The sequence below is a fragment of the Olea europaea genome, chromosome 12 (assembly GCF_002742605.1).
Source record: "Olea europaea var. sylvestris chromosome 12, O_europaea_v1, whole genome shotgun sequence".
Lineage (NCBI taxonomy): Eukaryota > Viridiplantae > Streptophyta > Magnoliopsida > Lamiales > Oleaceae > Olea > Olea europaea.
Window position 1 is genome coordinate 28,987,772 of NC_036248.1, and position 17,035 is coordinate 29,004,806.

The window sequence follows — 17,035 nt, forward strand, 5'->3', positions numbered from 1 at the left end:
ACATCCAGTATGCCTCTTAAATACACATGGTTATTCATGATTCAATAAATATAAATGACAAAAAAGAAAAGAATAATATATAAAATGTATTAATTAATTTAACATGGACTTTTATTAAATTAATTATGCTCCTACTGTTTAATTCAAATTTATGACCCTTTCACATAAATTTATGGAATCCATACTTGACTTCCAGTGGGCTGGGATCCCATCTATTATGCTAAGATCTTGAGTGTACTCAACAAGCCTTAATATAATATTTGGGTGGATACTATTATCAATTGTATCTCCATACAACTCCCAGATCGTTAAGCTGACAACTCTTTATCTTCACACATCTTATGTGTTAGCTTAACATGCCTCTAAAGTTTATCTCCTTGAGTGTACTCAACAAAAGATAAATTTTAGTTAAGTCAAACCCGTCATTCAGAAATATCAAATATTTTATAGTGTCAAACATATCTCTAATAGACCAGCCTTGAGTTTACTTAACAAGTTGAGACGATTTAAGACTCTGATTTTTCACTATAATGATGGAAGGCGATTATAAATATGACTTAATATTTTATTGAAGGATTTTGCATTCAAAGGTCTCATCGTAACAATCATATATATATCATTTTACACTTACCATACAAATAAACATATATATAATATAACGTAATACTGTGGCTGATTATGGATTTTACTATCTAATCTTCTCGAGCCATAAGGAATACTAGTTGGTTAATTCCTAGGGGGTATCTCATCGATCAGTATCGATGTACAATCTCCATGGTCTCCTCCACTTCTTGTTTCTTCAATCAGTCTAGCTGCAACCTTTATCCTATACTAGTTGGCACGCAGGCCTAGATGAAATTGGACTCGCAGGCCCAAAATAACAATAACGACTGGCTTGCAGGCCCAAAATAATTAAGAGTTCGCAGGCTCATAAAACGACAAGAGTAAAATTAACCATTCAACACATTCACATGGTCGAGTCTATAATCGTCCACTAATACATTCATCACATAAACGTATGCCTATATAATATCTAATATTATATGCAAACATGTTTTAAGTTTCTAGCAATTAAGATCGTCTAAACTCTTTTAGACAAATGAATCGAAACAATTAAATAATTAATTAATCATATTAATCAATTATTTAACTAACAGGCACATTTAATTAAAATTAAATTTCAATTAAATACCGAACTAGAGTCCAACTCTAATTCCACAATAATGGGGCAGGACTATTTAATTAAAATCAAATTTTATTTAAATATCAAATTAGAGTCCAACTCTAATTTCAAAATTCAAGGTGGTTGAATTTAATCAAAATCAAATTTTAATTAAATATCAAAATTAGAGTCCAACTCTAATTCTAAGATTTTAGGGCAAGACAATTTAATTAAAATAATATTTTAATTAAATACTTAATTAGAGTCCAACTCTAATTTCAAGAAAAATTTTAGGGCAAGACAATTTAATTTCGGGTGAATAATTAATTAAAATCAAATTTTAACTAAGTATTAAATTAGAGTCAAACTCTAATTTAAATTTAATTAAGATTTTAATTTAGGATAACATTGCTAAGTAAAATAAAATTCAATTTGGGGTCAAAGTTTAATACTTAAGTTAAAATATAATTTTAAAGAAAATATAAAAGTCGTCAATTTTAAATAAAATTTTAATTCTGGGTCAAAATTAAAATTATGGGTCAAACCCATTTGAAATTCAAATTTAAAACCATTTAAAAATTTAAATTTAAATACTTTCAAAATTTGGAATTTGACCCAAGTTTAAAATTAAAAGCAAGCCCTTCCAATTTATGAAATTACATGGCAGCCCTACATTTAAAATTTACCCATTGACCCCTGATTTTAATTGCAAGCAGGGGGCTTGCAATTTCACAAATTGCACAACAACCCCCCGCCTCCAACTTTCCCTCAACCGTTTACTGTTACCCTATAATTTTTTTACTTTCTTTTTGGCTGGCGACGCCGCCCTATAGCCCAGTAAAACCTACCGCCTAGAGGTGGCGGGCTTTAGCCCGTTTCACAACAAGGCGAAAGCGCTGCTACCCCACTGTCGCTGCTGGTAGTGCCCCGTAGGCGCGTTGTAATATATGCAGCGACGTGACGATCGTCGGAGTTGTATCTCGCCGCCTGCCATGTTCCAAACCATTTTTTTTTTGTGTTAAATCAGATTTCAAAAATCAAATTTGAAAATCAAAATTTTCTATTTCTAGAAACAAGAAAATTACCAAAATCAACTTTTGATTATTCAATTCGTGAAACAATTTCTAACAAACACAAAGTAGGCTCTGATACCACTTTTGGGAATCTACTTAACATGCACAACAGAAAATTAAAACAAATTTTAATTTCCACCAGGAATCGTCTTTGTGTTTAGATAGAAATAGTGATAAAAGTGATACATTTTCACGATCTATAAACTCCTTTACCTTATTTTTGTTCCAGCAACTTGGATCTGTCTCCCACAACTGTCTAATTGTCTAACCTCCAATTGTGATCCACACAGAGAACAAGATTGTAGTATTAGAATTTTTCTTGTGCTGGTAAGAATAATGAATTCTCTACCAAATTGTAAACCATAATAAGTTATTTATATAAGCCAAAATGGGCATGGCCTGACCTGATCCAACATTTAATTAATTCATTTAATTAAATTCGATCCGTGAATTAATTAATCCAATTAATTAATTCGGGCCTATAAATAACCAATCCAATTAATTAATTTATCCAATGATTGTTAAATTAGTTAATTGATAAATTGCAATCTTCCAATGGATCACGATACCTAACGACGTGAAATATTATTTTGATCTAATCAAAATTGATAAATTAAAACACCATTTTAATTTATCACAAATTCACATTCGCCGTCCCAGATTGACATCTAACAATGTGTGAGGGCAATACATGTGACGGGAAATGTCATGTAGTATGACAAAATCAAACTCTTTCGTTTACCGTGAAAGTATAATCCCTTCATCAATATAATCCAATCAATTACGAGATATGGAAGTGTATCAGTCCCGATTATCGATAATATCTTTCACTCCACTATTAAGTCAATATAAATCGAAAACTCCTTTTCAGCTTATCAGTACACATTGACCAAGGATTTCGTTATCGACTTAATTAAATGAAATGCAGATTATAATCTCTTACTATCTAAGAGTGGCAAATTCTCTATTGGTCACTCACAACCATCATACGATTCTTGACATGCAGCGGCCCTTGGCAGGACAACATCCAGCACTGTTAAAGTATGATTGTTCTCATATAAGGTAATATGACGACCTCAAATCAAAAGACCATTCTCACTATCGAACGTTAGAGATTAACCACCGACACTCAGAGAGTTATCTATGTGGAATCTCTAGGCGAGTCTCCAATGTTTTGTTCTATAACAAAACATCCACGTATTCATTCAAGTGTCACCACACATTAGCTTGTGAGATCAGCGACTTACTTTTCAAGTAAGAAATGTCACACGTGATGGTCTATCCATAATAACGATATTCGTATCTCGTTATTACTTACGACCACAGATAATTTAAGATGCAATCATATGTAATTTGTATCTCACAATCACAATGCCTTGTGATTAACAAATAACAAAAATTTGAATCTACAGACTCTATTATTTAATTTATTTAAATAATAGATCTGCCATTAAATTGCATTAATTATATATTAAAAGTATTTCTGTCCAAGGTTGATTGGACTTAGGGCATAACATTTACAAAAGATACTATGAAAAGTGACAGATGAATGATGACAACATCTTTATAAATGATTTAATCTTTTAAAGAATTACCTCAATTTGTGTTTTGTATTCAAGGAAAAGTTGATTATGATCTCTCAACTTTACATTCATCCATGATATTTGTGAGCTTAACAACAGAACTTCATTTGGTTTATCTCAATTTGTTTAATCTTTGACATGCTCATTTGGTTTTGAGAACTAATATATGTATATGTTTTTACTTATCAAATAAAGTAACTAGGTATAAAAGGAAAATGATATATGTAATATCTTATATATGACTATCATAACTTTTAGTATTATTTCACTAGAATTCCAATCAATGTTTAACTTGACTTGAGATGTCTTAGGTCATAGTTCATTATTAAGAGAACATCTTTTGAAATATTATGCCTTCTTGATGTTTTGGGACTTCATGAAACTTATAAAATCATTCTCTCTCTTCCTTATTAAGAGAACATCTTTTGAAATATTATGCCTTCCTGATGTTTTGGGACTTAATGAAATTTATAAAATCATTGTCTCTCTTCCTAACAAATTAATGTTCTAATTTAGTATTCACTTTAATGCTTTATGTTTTCTTTGTTTCCCCAGTATCTGTGCCTCTTCTTTTGTTTTTTTTTTTTGATGATTCTGGATCTTAAAAATTTTAAAAAAAATGTTACTTTGGTGTGATATAGTAAAATGGCCCTTATCAACGGTTCAATTTAGGTCCACAGTCCCATTTAACACACTCTTTTATCTTGAGTCTTTGAAGAAAATAAATAAACTGGAAGGCCTAGACAGAGAAAAATTGGCAAGGCTCTTACAATAAATAGAGACTAGCTTCCTGCCAAAGTGGTGTGATAACTCTTCCTCTTGTCTTTATACCTGATACATGTGTGTAACTGTGTATGTTTATATGTTGATGCCTGCATGTTGCATTCCTATAGATGCTTGTGTGTTTTTATGCAATTTCATGTCTGCTCTATTTATATTCTCTGTCATGCCTTTGGGACTTTTTACCTACATTCGACCTTTGGAGTTTGTAGCATACTCTTATAGTAAGAAGGAGGCAAATGAAAAAGATGAGCGTGAAAGGCTACGAATCTCACAAGATCATACAGATGTAGCTGATAATGAAAGCATGGATGAGTGTTTAGGCTTTTAAGTTGCATGAACTTATACAAAATCAAGATTTTGTCTTTTATATTTTGCTCACTATTAGTTTGTTACCTTATCTGACAGTTACAAACATGTATATTTTAACATAGATTTGTCCAAAACTTTTCGCTATTATTCAGAAACTTCAAATTCCTATTTTTAATATTCATAAAATGATGACAAATTTATTACTCATTTTTATTGCATAAATAGATTTAACGACTAATGTAAAATGATTTTTATATATGTAAAGTAATATATATAAATATAATAATGCATGCAATAATTTTTTTTAAATAGATAGAAAACTACAACATGCAATAAATATTGCTAAAAAGTCAATGGCATCACATAATGAACGTTGCTAAAAAGTCAATGGCAACGCACTCTAAACGTTGCTAAAATTATCAATGGCAATTTGCAGTGAATGTTTTTAAAACGTAAACGACAACATTTAATGAATGTTGTTAAAACATCGATGACAACGTGCAATGAATGTTGCTAGAACATTAACAGCAACGTACAATGAACGTTGCAGTATCAAAAGACCCTACGGAAACACCACATCCTACAACATGCGCCTGGACATTGCAAAAGGGTTTTGACAACGTTTTTTCACTGCTACAAAAGGCAAGTTTGGTATAGTGGCTCCTAGGTATAGCGGGGTTTGTAGTTCTATCAATTTTGAGGATTTTGATTAAGGGTTCTCCAGGCGATCATCTAAGTGGGTTTGTTAAGCATGAACTTAAGGGCATAGGACTAGGCCTTGGTTAGTCCTTGGCCCAGGCTTCTTGCCATTGACTTTTACACTTTTTTTGCCAAGTGTTGGATATAAATTATAGTCTTCCATCTTTTTCCGTGTTGGCGATCAGCCTCTCAGAAGGAATGGGGTCGGCCTAATAGCCTAATCTAGGTAAAGGCTCTAAAGTCTTCTCATTTCATTGTGTAATTTTTTTCATATTAAAGAATGATGAGGGTATCCTAAGTCGACAAAATTTTGAAGGTGATGCTTAAAAATTGATGCCCATGCTGGAGTGGCTTTAGCCAAAAAGATAAACATAAAATCATCTAATTGGTTAATTTCAAGCCTAATTGAAATACTATAGAAAATCCCTATTAGTTATAAATTAATTCTTATGTGTCACTACAACAAAAATGGCCTTTTGTAACGTTCAAAAAACGTGTCGAAACCTTTTGCAACGTTCGGCCATATGTTATAAATATGGATGTTGTTGTAGAGTAGAAGTATACAACAATGTTTAAAATGCAAAAAAACACTTTCGCAATATTTTCCGGCTGTTGCTAATAACCTTTTAGCAACGTTTTTCAACTATTACTAATAACCTTTTCGCAAAATATATTTTTAGCAACACTTTAAACATGTTGCCGAAACTTGTGTTAATGTTTTCAAACTGTCTGTAAATGTTGTTATTAATCTTTTTGTAACATTTTTTCAACGTTGCCTTTATCCTATTTGCAACATTTTTTCGAATGTTGTCTTTACTTTTATTTTCATGTTTCCAAATGCTATCACTACTCTTTTGCAACATTTTTTGAACGTTATTTTTAACTTATTTGCTATGTTTTATTGAATGTTGTTGTTTTTCTAATTAATTTGCAACGTCTTTTAACTTTTTTTTTAAATTACTTTACCTGCTATTTTATGCAACGCTTACTAAACGTTGCAAAAAGAAATGCTGCAAAAAGTTACATGTTGTGAAAAACTATATATCTAAGTATTTGCAATAGTCACTGAACATCGCTATAGAATGAACTTTTAAAAATGGCTAATAAACGTTGCGAAAAATAAAACTTTTCGCAACACTCAATAAACATTGCAAAAAGGCTATATTAGTAACATGGTTTTAAAAAATGTTGTCAAATCTCAATTATGTTTACCAATGGCAACATTTATCTACATTTTTGTTACGATAGAGACCTTTAGCAACATTCAACTAACAAATGTTGCATTTTATATGTTGCAAAATGACATTTTTGTTATAGTGTGCAAGCGATTATGTAAACTCAAAGATTGGAATGTTTTATCAAAAAAGAAATTAATTCTTTATGTAACTATAGAAATTAGCAAGTAATATTGGTCCGCCATAGTGCATGAATACTCAGAAAAAGTACTTCGCGAAATTAAAAAAAAAACAAATGTTTAGACAAATGATGAAGCTTTAAAACTCATTTCTACACTTTTTATTCAAGTGCAAAATCTGTTGTGCATGCATATACACTAACAAATCCAGATTCTCACGCTTACATAAAATAACATATGATCCACAATTACAACTTTTATGCAACCACATTTTGAGCCGTTATAGCCAAGCAGACGGACACTTTCTTTGTAAGTTGCTTAGACAGATTTGCTAGAGGGAACGTAGCACCAAAGTTAGAAAGTTCATCATCACACTCGGTATCCAAGGCAGCGCTTAATTTAGTTTGCAAGGTGGCAATGTCACCAGCTGCAAGAGCAACTTGTCCCTCCTCTAGCATATCAATGACGGTCTGGAAAGACTCCTTGCATGTTCCTTGAAGGGATTTTTTGGCTGCAGGTGACAGATTAGCAACTGCTGGTGCAATCAACTCATTCCTTGATTGGAGTTCCTTAGCCACAGATAGTGTTGCATTAATTGCATTTCCTATGGCGTCATGCCAGTTGGTAGCGCCATTGATCACGGTATTGCAAAGGGCTCTGCTTCGCCGTGCAGTTCTGCAAAAAGGGCTGACCTGGATTCGAGTTGCTACGGCAGTTTGCAAGGTGGCAATGTCACCAGCTGCAAGAGCAACTTGTCCCTCCTCTAGCATATCAATGACGGTCTGGAAAGACTCCTTGCATGTTCCTTGAAGGGATTTTTTGGCTGCAGGTGACAGATTAGCAACTGCTGGTGCAATCAACTCATTCCTTGATTGGAGTTCCTTAGCCACAGATAGTGTTGCATTAATTGCATTTCCTATGGCGTCATGCCAGTTGGTAGCGCCATTGATCACGGTATTGCAAAGGGCTCTGCTTCGCCGTGCAGTTCTGCAAAAAGGGCTGACCTGGATTCGAGTTGCTACGGCACGTTGGACGAAAACAGATGCCATTATAGTCAGAAGAAGAAATGAGAAAGAGTTGAACTTTTTGGAGGCCATGGTTTTGAAATATTTTCTTGCCTTTTTTTAGTTTCACCCTCAAAAGGTTCCTGTCTTTTTCATTTTCCTTCCTTTGGAGTCTTGCGCTTGTGGATTAGAGAGGAATGACTCTTTCCCTTGGAATTTGTATCATCCTTAGACCCTATTTTCTTGCTTTAAACGTTCATTGTTGTTATCTTGAGACCACAAAGATTTGAAGTTCTCCATACTTATAGGAAAACTTCTATTATTTTTTGACATAGAAAATTCTCTCGTTGGTGACCATAATATATATATACACACACACATTTTATTATTGCCCCAAGTTGGTAAATAATGATCCAGAAAGAGGGAGAGAGCAAGTAGTGGTGTAAATGAACCAATATTTATGTCGTGAACAATTATCAAGCTCCAACATGAGAATTGTAAATTAGATTTCTAGAGATACAACAAATTCAAAATTAATCTAATTATATTAGTGCAAGGATGAGTTTAGTCCATCCTAGAGGGATAGTTTTATCTTACTCTTCTTCATTTTTATTTTTTATTTTTTGCCTTTGCATTTTATATCTTAAAATTAAGAGATTCCAATTTATAAATTTTTGAGCGTCTTTTTCAAAATAATTACATCTTTTAACAGAAATCAATATGAACCATTAAATAAAAAATAAAAAATAAAATCCATATTTAATGATATAAACTGTACTCTATCAAAAGATCATGACTTTTCATAATATACATTTTCGAGAAGTTGTACGAAACAATATGACTCTTTGACATACACCCTTCACATTTGAAGAGTCCCAACTCAATGCATTAATTAAAAAAATTTCCAATTCACACATAAAAATTATATTGTAAATTCCAATACAAAGGATTCAATCATTTAAACAATTTCCACGAATTAACACTCTCAAGCAGTGCAACTTAATAATTTACAGAGATTAATCAAAAACAAGCGACAAGAGAGACCTTGAGTAGCAGTAAAGAGTAGAGTTCGGGTTCTGAAAGGTGGACCCTAACAAATGTCAAGGGACGCATTTTATACACGTTTTTCATCTTGGTTGTAAAATTATTTTCAACAATTTTCTTTTTCTGGAATAGTTGTGCACGCTTGTTGAATTCAAAGAATTTCATGATCATAGTAAATTAAGTGAATTACTTATTTACAAATTATCTCTTACAAATTCTCTTAACATAGGACACTGAAATATGCAAATAGGGTCGAAAAAGCTTTCGAAGCAGATCAAAGCACCACTCGTCAAAAGAGTCAAGCTTCAATTGAAATTCATCAAGAAGATACTGAAAAGCCTTTTTCCCAAGTATTAATGACGCAGATGCATAACATTTCTATCAGTTATTTGGTGATAAATTTATTCAGGAATATACATGAGCCAAACATCAGAATCCATATATATTTTCAGTTAAATGAGAACATGTTTGCTCAATCTTCAGTGTAGAAATGCCCAGAAAGACTGTTCATCACGGCCAAATGCATCTTTTCTGAAGGTTTCCAGTGCCTCTTCCTTTGATTTATAAACCAGTTGTTGATTTGCTTCTGGTCTAAACCCGTTGATTCTGCCAATGAAATTTTATCTGCCTCCTGGATATGATTTTGAACGCGTAATAAAATATTAAGGGTAAAATAGTTCACATTGCAAACTTAAAAATGAAAACAATAATCAACAATTTGGGTTAGTCCTCTTAACCCCCAAGTTTCAATATAGTATTAGAACCCAAAATCCCAAACAAACATTTCAAGTTCAAGATGGGGTATAATTCTCATATCGTTTAAAATATGAAAACAATAAACAATACACTATTACTCTTCGAGATGGATCACAAGTCTAAATACATAGAAAAGATAGAAATCAATAATATCACAATACAAAGGAAAAATGAATTTACCTGCCCACAACCTTGTGTTCCTCGCTTGTAAGAATTAGACTGAATAATTATTTTCTTGTTTACTTTATACCTTATGTATAATTTAATAAAATACTTTATACCTTATGTATAATTTAATAAAATTGATAATTTGCCCCCATTTTCATGAATTAATCGAGCAGTTATACATTTTTATTCATTGATAGTGACACTTTTAACATCTGCATGAACATTATTCAACAAGCATGGCGACCAATATTACATATGGTGTAGGACTCTCACTTTACGAGTTATTTTTTGTCATTAGAAAACCACATAACAACATGAGTAGTTCTATGTTTAATAAATTAAACTAGATAGGTCGAGACAACTCATTTGCAAAGTTTTGTTGAATGCCTTAATCCTGTTCAGTCCTATCCAAACATGCCCTGAAAGTATTATTTGCATTTCGCCAAAGAGTAAGAATCAGATTGGTGGATGGAAATGCAAGATTGAAAAAATACTCACGGTTGGATAGGGCCATTTATAGTGAAAATTCCACCATTCAAGTAATGTTTGCCTTGCCCCTTTAGGTAGCTTTCCTTTCTTCTTCTTCTTTGAAAATTCTAGCCTTAGGCTACTTAGGTGATTACCGTACCTTTGTAAGAGCTTATCCTTGAGCTCCCGGTCTTCAGTTTTCGCCTGTGTATCTTGTATTTCTATTTCTCCCCCATTATGCTCTTCGTCCGAGGATAAACCACCATCATCTGGCCATATAATTGAAAAAGATAAATTCTTAACCAATATGCACGGCACATTTTATTAGACATACTTGGGAGGGCCCGGCTTAACCTCCAGCTAAGCCCTTAGAGCCCCATTTTTAAACCAAAATACATTTTTCAACAATGATTTGATATCATTTCAATCACACATTTTTCAATAAAATAATATTATACGCAAATCAAAAAAATTTCCTTATTTTTTAACCACACATTTCCCATCAATACACTATTCAAAAACTCATTTTCTTCACAAAAATGAGGCTCAAACAAGGGCTAAATATGAAAAAATAATGAAAGAGCTAAAAACATTACATTTTATGAATAACATGTATTTGATTCCAAGAGGAGCACGAGCTCCTCTTCAAGTTTATTTGAACGATGTTTGAATTATCATTGCATACATTTTAAATTATGAAAGTTGTATTATTGTTGAACTGCCATGCACAAATCATAATCCATCGAAACTATTTACACATAACACGAATTTTGTAAACAAGAGAAGATAAAATTTAAGCTTAGGACCCTTTCTCGTACCATAACTACTTGCCTACTAGCCGCCACGTTGAGTCACTGTATCAGCAATTATATTATAATTTTTTTTTATTCGGCAGATTTATTTTATTTTATTTTATTTTTTTATTTTTTGTAATTTTAATTATCTATTTTATGAGTCAGTCATATATCGTCAGTTCTTAGAAAACTATGCCTTGCCCGGGCAGACTGTAAGATAAATCTTATCAAAGTGACAGCAAAAGAAATTTAATTGTTTGGAACTCCATAACCTCTATGGACCCACTGAGTTTCTTTATCTCAAGGCCCAGTGAAGTGCTTGATGATTTTGGCGAATTCATCGTTCCTACCAAAAAAGAATAATATGGATACGTGGGGTATCAAATAAGTTATTTACTTTCACATATTTGGCTTTTTACTTAAAAAAGTTTATACTTCTCATAATATGAAAGGAAGTGGAAAGAAGTCACTTATTTTGACATTGAAGTATGGCTTACATGCTAGTTAATACTTACATTTTGATTGAAAATAAGTCCAATTTGATCGATAAAAACAAATGGAAGACCCATCACAGAGGGAGTTACAAGTATAAATCATATGGATGAAGTTACAAATTTGATTTACAATTGAATTTTTTTTTTCTTGAGAGAACAAATGATTAAATGATACTAAAAGCTTCCAGTCTTGCACCCCGACTATATGAAGAGAAAAATTAAGCGTAGATCTTATTTATTATGGCCCTATTTGAGCCGCATTTATTGAAAAATAAAATACATTCTTAAATACTAATTTGACATTATTTTAACCATGCATTCTTTAATAAAATGGTATTACACACAAATCCAAAAAATTTACTTATTTTTTAACCACGTTCTCCATCAATCTACTATTCCAAAATACATTTTTTCAAAATAATGCGGCTCAAACACACTATATTGTCAACGGCACACCAAATATGTCTTCGTTAACTAAATCGATGTATAGATTATTCAAACCAACAAAAGTTTGAGAAACCGACTCTAAATTACAATGAAGTTACGAAAACAAAAATTAATAACTACAAAAAAACTTGAAAACTCATTTAGCCCCCCGTTTAATATCCATTTTTTTCAAAATGCATTTTTCTCTCTCTTCTTTTCAACCACACATGCGGCGGGGGGGGGGTGGGGGGGGGGGGGGGTTAAGTATCATGTTCTTGAGCTTGTAACTGCAACAAATACCTAGCCCCTGCTTGTTTTCATTTTTTTCTCATTAAAATGAAAAATATGATCGTTATCCATCACATCAAGCCAACAAATTTGAATTTCTATCACTTGTATAGGACCCATAACGGCTATATCTTTCATTCTCCTTTTTACAAAAATGAGAAACAAACACAATTCTAGTCGCATTAACAAACTTCCAATTACCCATTTGCAAACAAAAACATTGATTCAGAGATGATAATCAGCCACTCTAGTCCATAGGCACAGGTATTTCATGTTTATTTCAGTTTCATTAACAGCATGATTAACAGCAGAAAATTCGACTACTCTAATGGGTTTCGAGCACTTGACTAATATCGTATCAATAAATATTTCTTGTTGCAGTTCTCACTCACATGCATTGTTTGATGCTTGAAAACAATACTTGCCTGAGCGAAACTTGTGCAGAAAACAATGATCATATCCTTGTGAAATTCGAAACTTAGTAACACAATTATCCTAGAGGATCGTCTAAACATGATTCAATAACACAAGGAAAATTTTGGCTAATGGACTTGGCATTGCTTCAAGAGCTTGCCAGTAAATCCTAGTTTCCTCAAAGATTTTAGCTTCTTCAGAGGACATAAAAGGTATCATGCAATAAATAAAGCAATATTAAGGTCATGTCATGTTGAATTCAACAACTCACAACTTTCACCAAATCCTTAGAACTATAGTCTTACAATAAGAATCCCTCCGAAGCTTTCTCCTCAACAGTCGATTGAAGAGCAAAAATATTGCAAATTAATGAATATTAAGACGACATTTCTGATACATGTTGTAACCACAAGATCGTAAAGCTTCTAAAATAAATCGACTGTTAGAAGACCACCAAAGTAGAACCACAGCCTAGACCCAAATTATGCAACCTTCACACGAACATGTACATCAACATTCAGTGAATATCTACATTTGCACATAAAATTTAAAATGGTAAAGGTGACAAGTTAAAGCATAAAGATTACGGGGGACAAAAACTGGACACATGAGGCTGGCTGAGAAGTTAACTTGTACTTTAAAACAGAAGGAATTGATTATAGTTGTCAAACATTAAGAGCCTTAATTATACCTTAATCGACAATAGACAAAAATGGCAGTTTTCTTTCAGAGGAAGAAGCATAAAACAGTGCAACTTTTACACGGTTCATTAAGATCAAAAGATCAAACCAAATGAAGATTTGCATAAGCACCCAAATTAAATATATCTCCTAAATGTACTTAGCAGAATAGCAGTCTTAAAAGTACAGATTGTCGACATTATTTAACTGTAAAAACGATGCCAGGCTAGAAAATTAAGGAGATCATAAAGATAAAAGAAAATAGCAAATTAGATGTAAAACATGCAAAACCTAGCGCATGCACAAGATCAAGAATGTCACGTGAGACCAGTCAGATGCAATCTTCTCTTTTTATTTTATTATAAATTATAACTGCCCAAGTAACTTTTCTTACAAGAAGACATAGCTCTAACTGCCAACAGATTGGAAATTAGACATATTCCAATGTTTATTTCATATATATATTGCATCCACACTTACCCAATACATGCTTCATTGGAAATTGGAACTCCTTTTAGAGTAATCAGACATCATTTTTACATCACATTCGAAGAAATAGATAAGCTCCATTACTTCAAAACTGGAAGATTATATTTATTATTATAATTAGTGGACAAGTGGTGCAATATGAACATACCATTAAGCAAAACATAGAGATCTTCATCAACAAGTCCTTAATATGAAAAATGATGAAGAAATTTAAAGGAGAAGTGTTAAAATTGACTATAGTGTGATCATTCAAATAAAAAAATGAACATCCGTCTGTGATTATTCAAATGCATCATGATTTTTGACTAGCATAAATCATTTTGGCAAAAGCTTTGGTCGAGATAGTTCAAAATGAAACCGAAATTTTTTTAAGAGACTTGCATATTTCATCCACCCTTGGATGGAATATATCCAATTTTGGATAATTAAAATGTCTTCTTTGGCATGTATTCGCGTAAAATTTGGTACGATAAAAGAGTGAGCACCGGAGATAGGATTATAATAGGAACACACACCTAAAGGACAAGAGACCATTAGCTAAGCACACAACGAAACTATTTTGGAAATATCACAGAAAATGTAATAAAATTATTACCAAAGATAGAACTTATGATCCTAAGAATATCATGGAATTATTTCTATATTTTTAACAGCAGTGAACCAACCCCTACATCAACATGAAGCTAAACTGAAAAAAGGGAAAGGTTTCACCACTGTTGCAAGGAAGACTACCTTGACTTTTTGGTTCTAAGGAACTCTTTCCAATACTAATAGGAAGGACCCTCGGAATAATAGCCAAACAATAAACTTCAGATTCACAATTTTAATCAGAGTAAAAATTGTAAGAAATAAGCAGTCCGTAACTCAAGAAGTAGGATCTCATTCAATCTTAGGGTTTTGGTGATTTATTATTTCACAGTGCAAGGATTTTGATTGTAAAACTTGCACCGAAGTTCTCTGCCAATTGCTCAAGAAGAAGAAGAAGAAGACACTAAACTGAAGCACTGTGTTTGTGTGAAGTAAACTGAAGTAAGGGACAAACCTTTGCAAAGATTGCCAAGTTGCGTTTCAATCTCTTTAAGGAATGAAGTTGCTTCATCAAAAGGTCTTGATAGATCCGACTTGTACTTAACCAATATTTCACAGTACGTTTCCTAGAGAAAGAGGAATACAATACTTCATACAAATTCTTGAATGAGAAACCAAAAGTTCAAGAGAGAAATTAAGGCCAGAAAATAAAAATGAAAAATATATAAAACTGCTGGCTAGAGCGATTGACCATAAATTCGTCGAGCTCAGGATCAACTCCAAGGCACGTAGAAGATTCGTTTCTATCACATAAGTCGTTTTCTCGCTTGATTTCATCCAGCAGACATGCTATTTCTACGGGTGCTCCAACCTGAAATTGAAAAAATTATGCAGCTGAATTCGTGTTAATGATCAAGAATAACTTAAAACTCCCATTTGAGGAGGAAGTTTTAGGTTAATATATGATCATAAGCAATAGCTCGTACTAGAAAAGAAAACAAAGAATCAAACAAAAAGAAAAGACTTAAGAGTGACAGTTCTGAAGGCTTAAACCTTTTGGCAATCAATATAAGCATCAAGTAACTTGGGGTACGAAGGATGAGAAGCAATTTTAGCCTTGATTAAGCTCAAACCCTGTTCATCTTCAACATCTCCAGGACATGTTTCCCTTTGAATATTAACGGACGCCACATCTGACACCAAAGAACCATGGAACCCACTTCCACCAAAATCCTCGGATCCAAACACTTCTGTATGATGATATTGATGATCAACTGAAGAAGAAATAAGGCCATAGTAGTGCTGATGGTACTCCGCCGGTATTATCAGATTATCCGGTGACATCAACGCCTTGTCTGCGTAGTCACACGTCGAATGAAGGCCGTATATTTCGTCCATATGACCCTCTAAAATCACAAGAACTATCAAAAAGGTAACACTTTTCTTCTCTAACCCGACAACATTAAATTTATAAGGTAGTTTATATTACGTATGTGCTGGATTTTTAGCAGAGTCTGATGAATTGAGAGAGATGGTAGCGGGGGTGGGGGTGGGGGTGGCGGTGAGAAGAGATGCTCAATTCTTGAGAGTAAGGCCCATTGTTTCCATTATTAATTACTCGGGTACTTCCATCGTTTTGTTTTTTGAATTTTTAGTAGTAGTCCTAGTATTCCTCATCTTTAGATCATATTTTAATATTTTCTAAACAGCATTTACATTATAGTCCCATTTTGATTAGGATTAAATCTTAAATTAATATCACCAATTAATTTTAATCATGTATTTAATGAACTCAATGTAGAAACTCTTAACTCTATAAAAATTAGAAATTTTAGAAATTGAAGATCTAAATTCCTTCATTTCCAAAATTTCTATATCAAATCACCAAGAAAATTAATAATACGGAACATATCTTTAATTCTTTGAAAATAAATTTTTATTTTCCAGATTTTGAATCTTAACTTGAACTGAAATCTTTTCATCTTTGACTTTTTCACTTTTAATTTTGAATTTTGCCTCATTTGATTCTTTAATTCTTATTCTTAATTTTGTTTCTTGGTCCATAGACTTCATTTTTCAATTCCTTCTAGATTTTTGACTGTGGATATTGGATATTCATTCTTTAATATGCTTTCTCTTATATTCTTGTATTGATGGAATGACACAAAGAATGAAAAGTTGCATATTATTAGAGACCATAACCCCGTATATGTATTCATAAGTTTTTCGTCTATTATGATATTCAATTCTAAAAGAATCTGGTTTCTACACATATAATTCAGCCCGCACTTTATTTACATGTCCTAAACCCAATAATTTAATTCTTTTATTAGATCACTTTAATTTTGGGCTTAACTTTAAGATAGTCTTGTGCATAATTAATTACATATGTAGGCCCATATTACAAATTGAAATTTCCTCATGCAATCTCCCACTTGGACAACATATGTTACCGAATAAATGTGTATAATTTTATGAAGTCATAACTTTTGCTATCATACCCAAAAACATCTCCGAAC

At 32.5% G+C, this 17,035-nt stretch overlaps 2 protein-coding genes across 2 annotated transcripts; both read right to left on the bottom strand.

The window, feature by feature from the left end:
• Positions 1–7,082: 7,082 nt before the first annotated feature.
• LOC111407062 lies at positions 7,083–8,169 on the bottom strand. Its single transcript, XM_023036396.1, has 2 exons — positions 7,968–8,169; positions 7,083–7,655 (listed from the first exon to the last, which is right to left on the bottom strand). The coding sequence occupies exons 1-2, from the start codon at positions 8,058–8,060 to the stop codon at positions 7,221–7,223; spliced, it is 528 nt and encodes a 175-aa protein (XP_022892164.1). The 5' UTR covers positions 8,061–8,169; the 3' UTR covers positions 7,083–7,220.
• A 1,157-nt stretch (positions 8,170–9,326) lies between these two features.
• LOC111406326 (homeobox protein knotted-1-like 6) lies at positions 9,327–16,125 on the bottom strand. Its single transcript, XM_023035710.1, has 5 exons — positions 15,570–16,125; positions 15,268–15,387; positions 15,031–15,142; positions 10,434–10,672; positions 9,327–9,642 (listed from the first exon to the last, which is right to left on the bottom strand). Exons 1-5 carry the CDS (start codon positions 15,912–15,914, stop codon positions 9,484–9,486), a joined length of 975 nt encoding a protein of 324 aa, XP_022891478.1. The 5' UTR covers positions 15,915–16,125; the 3' UTR covers positions 9,327–9,483.
• Positions 16,126–17,035: the final 910 nt, after the last annotated feature.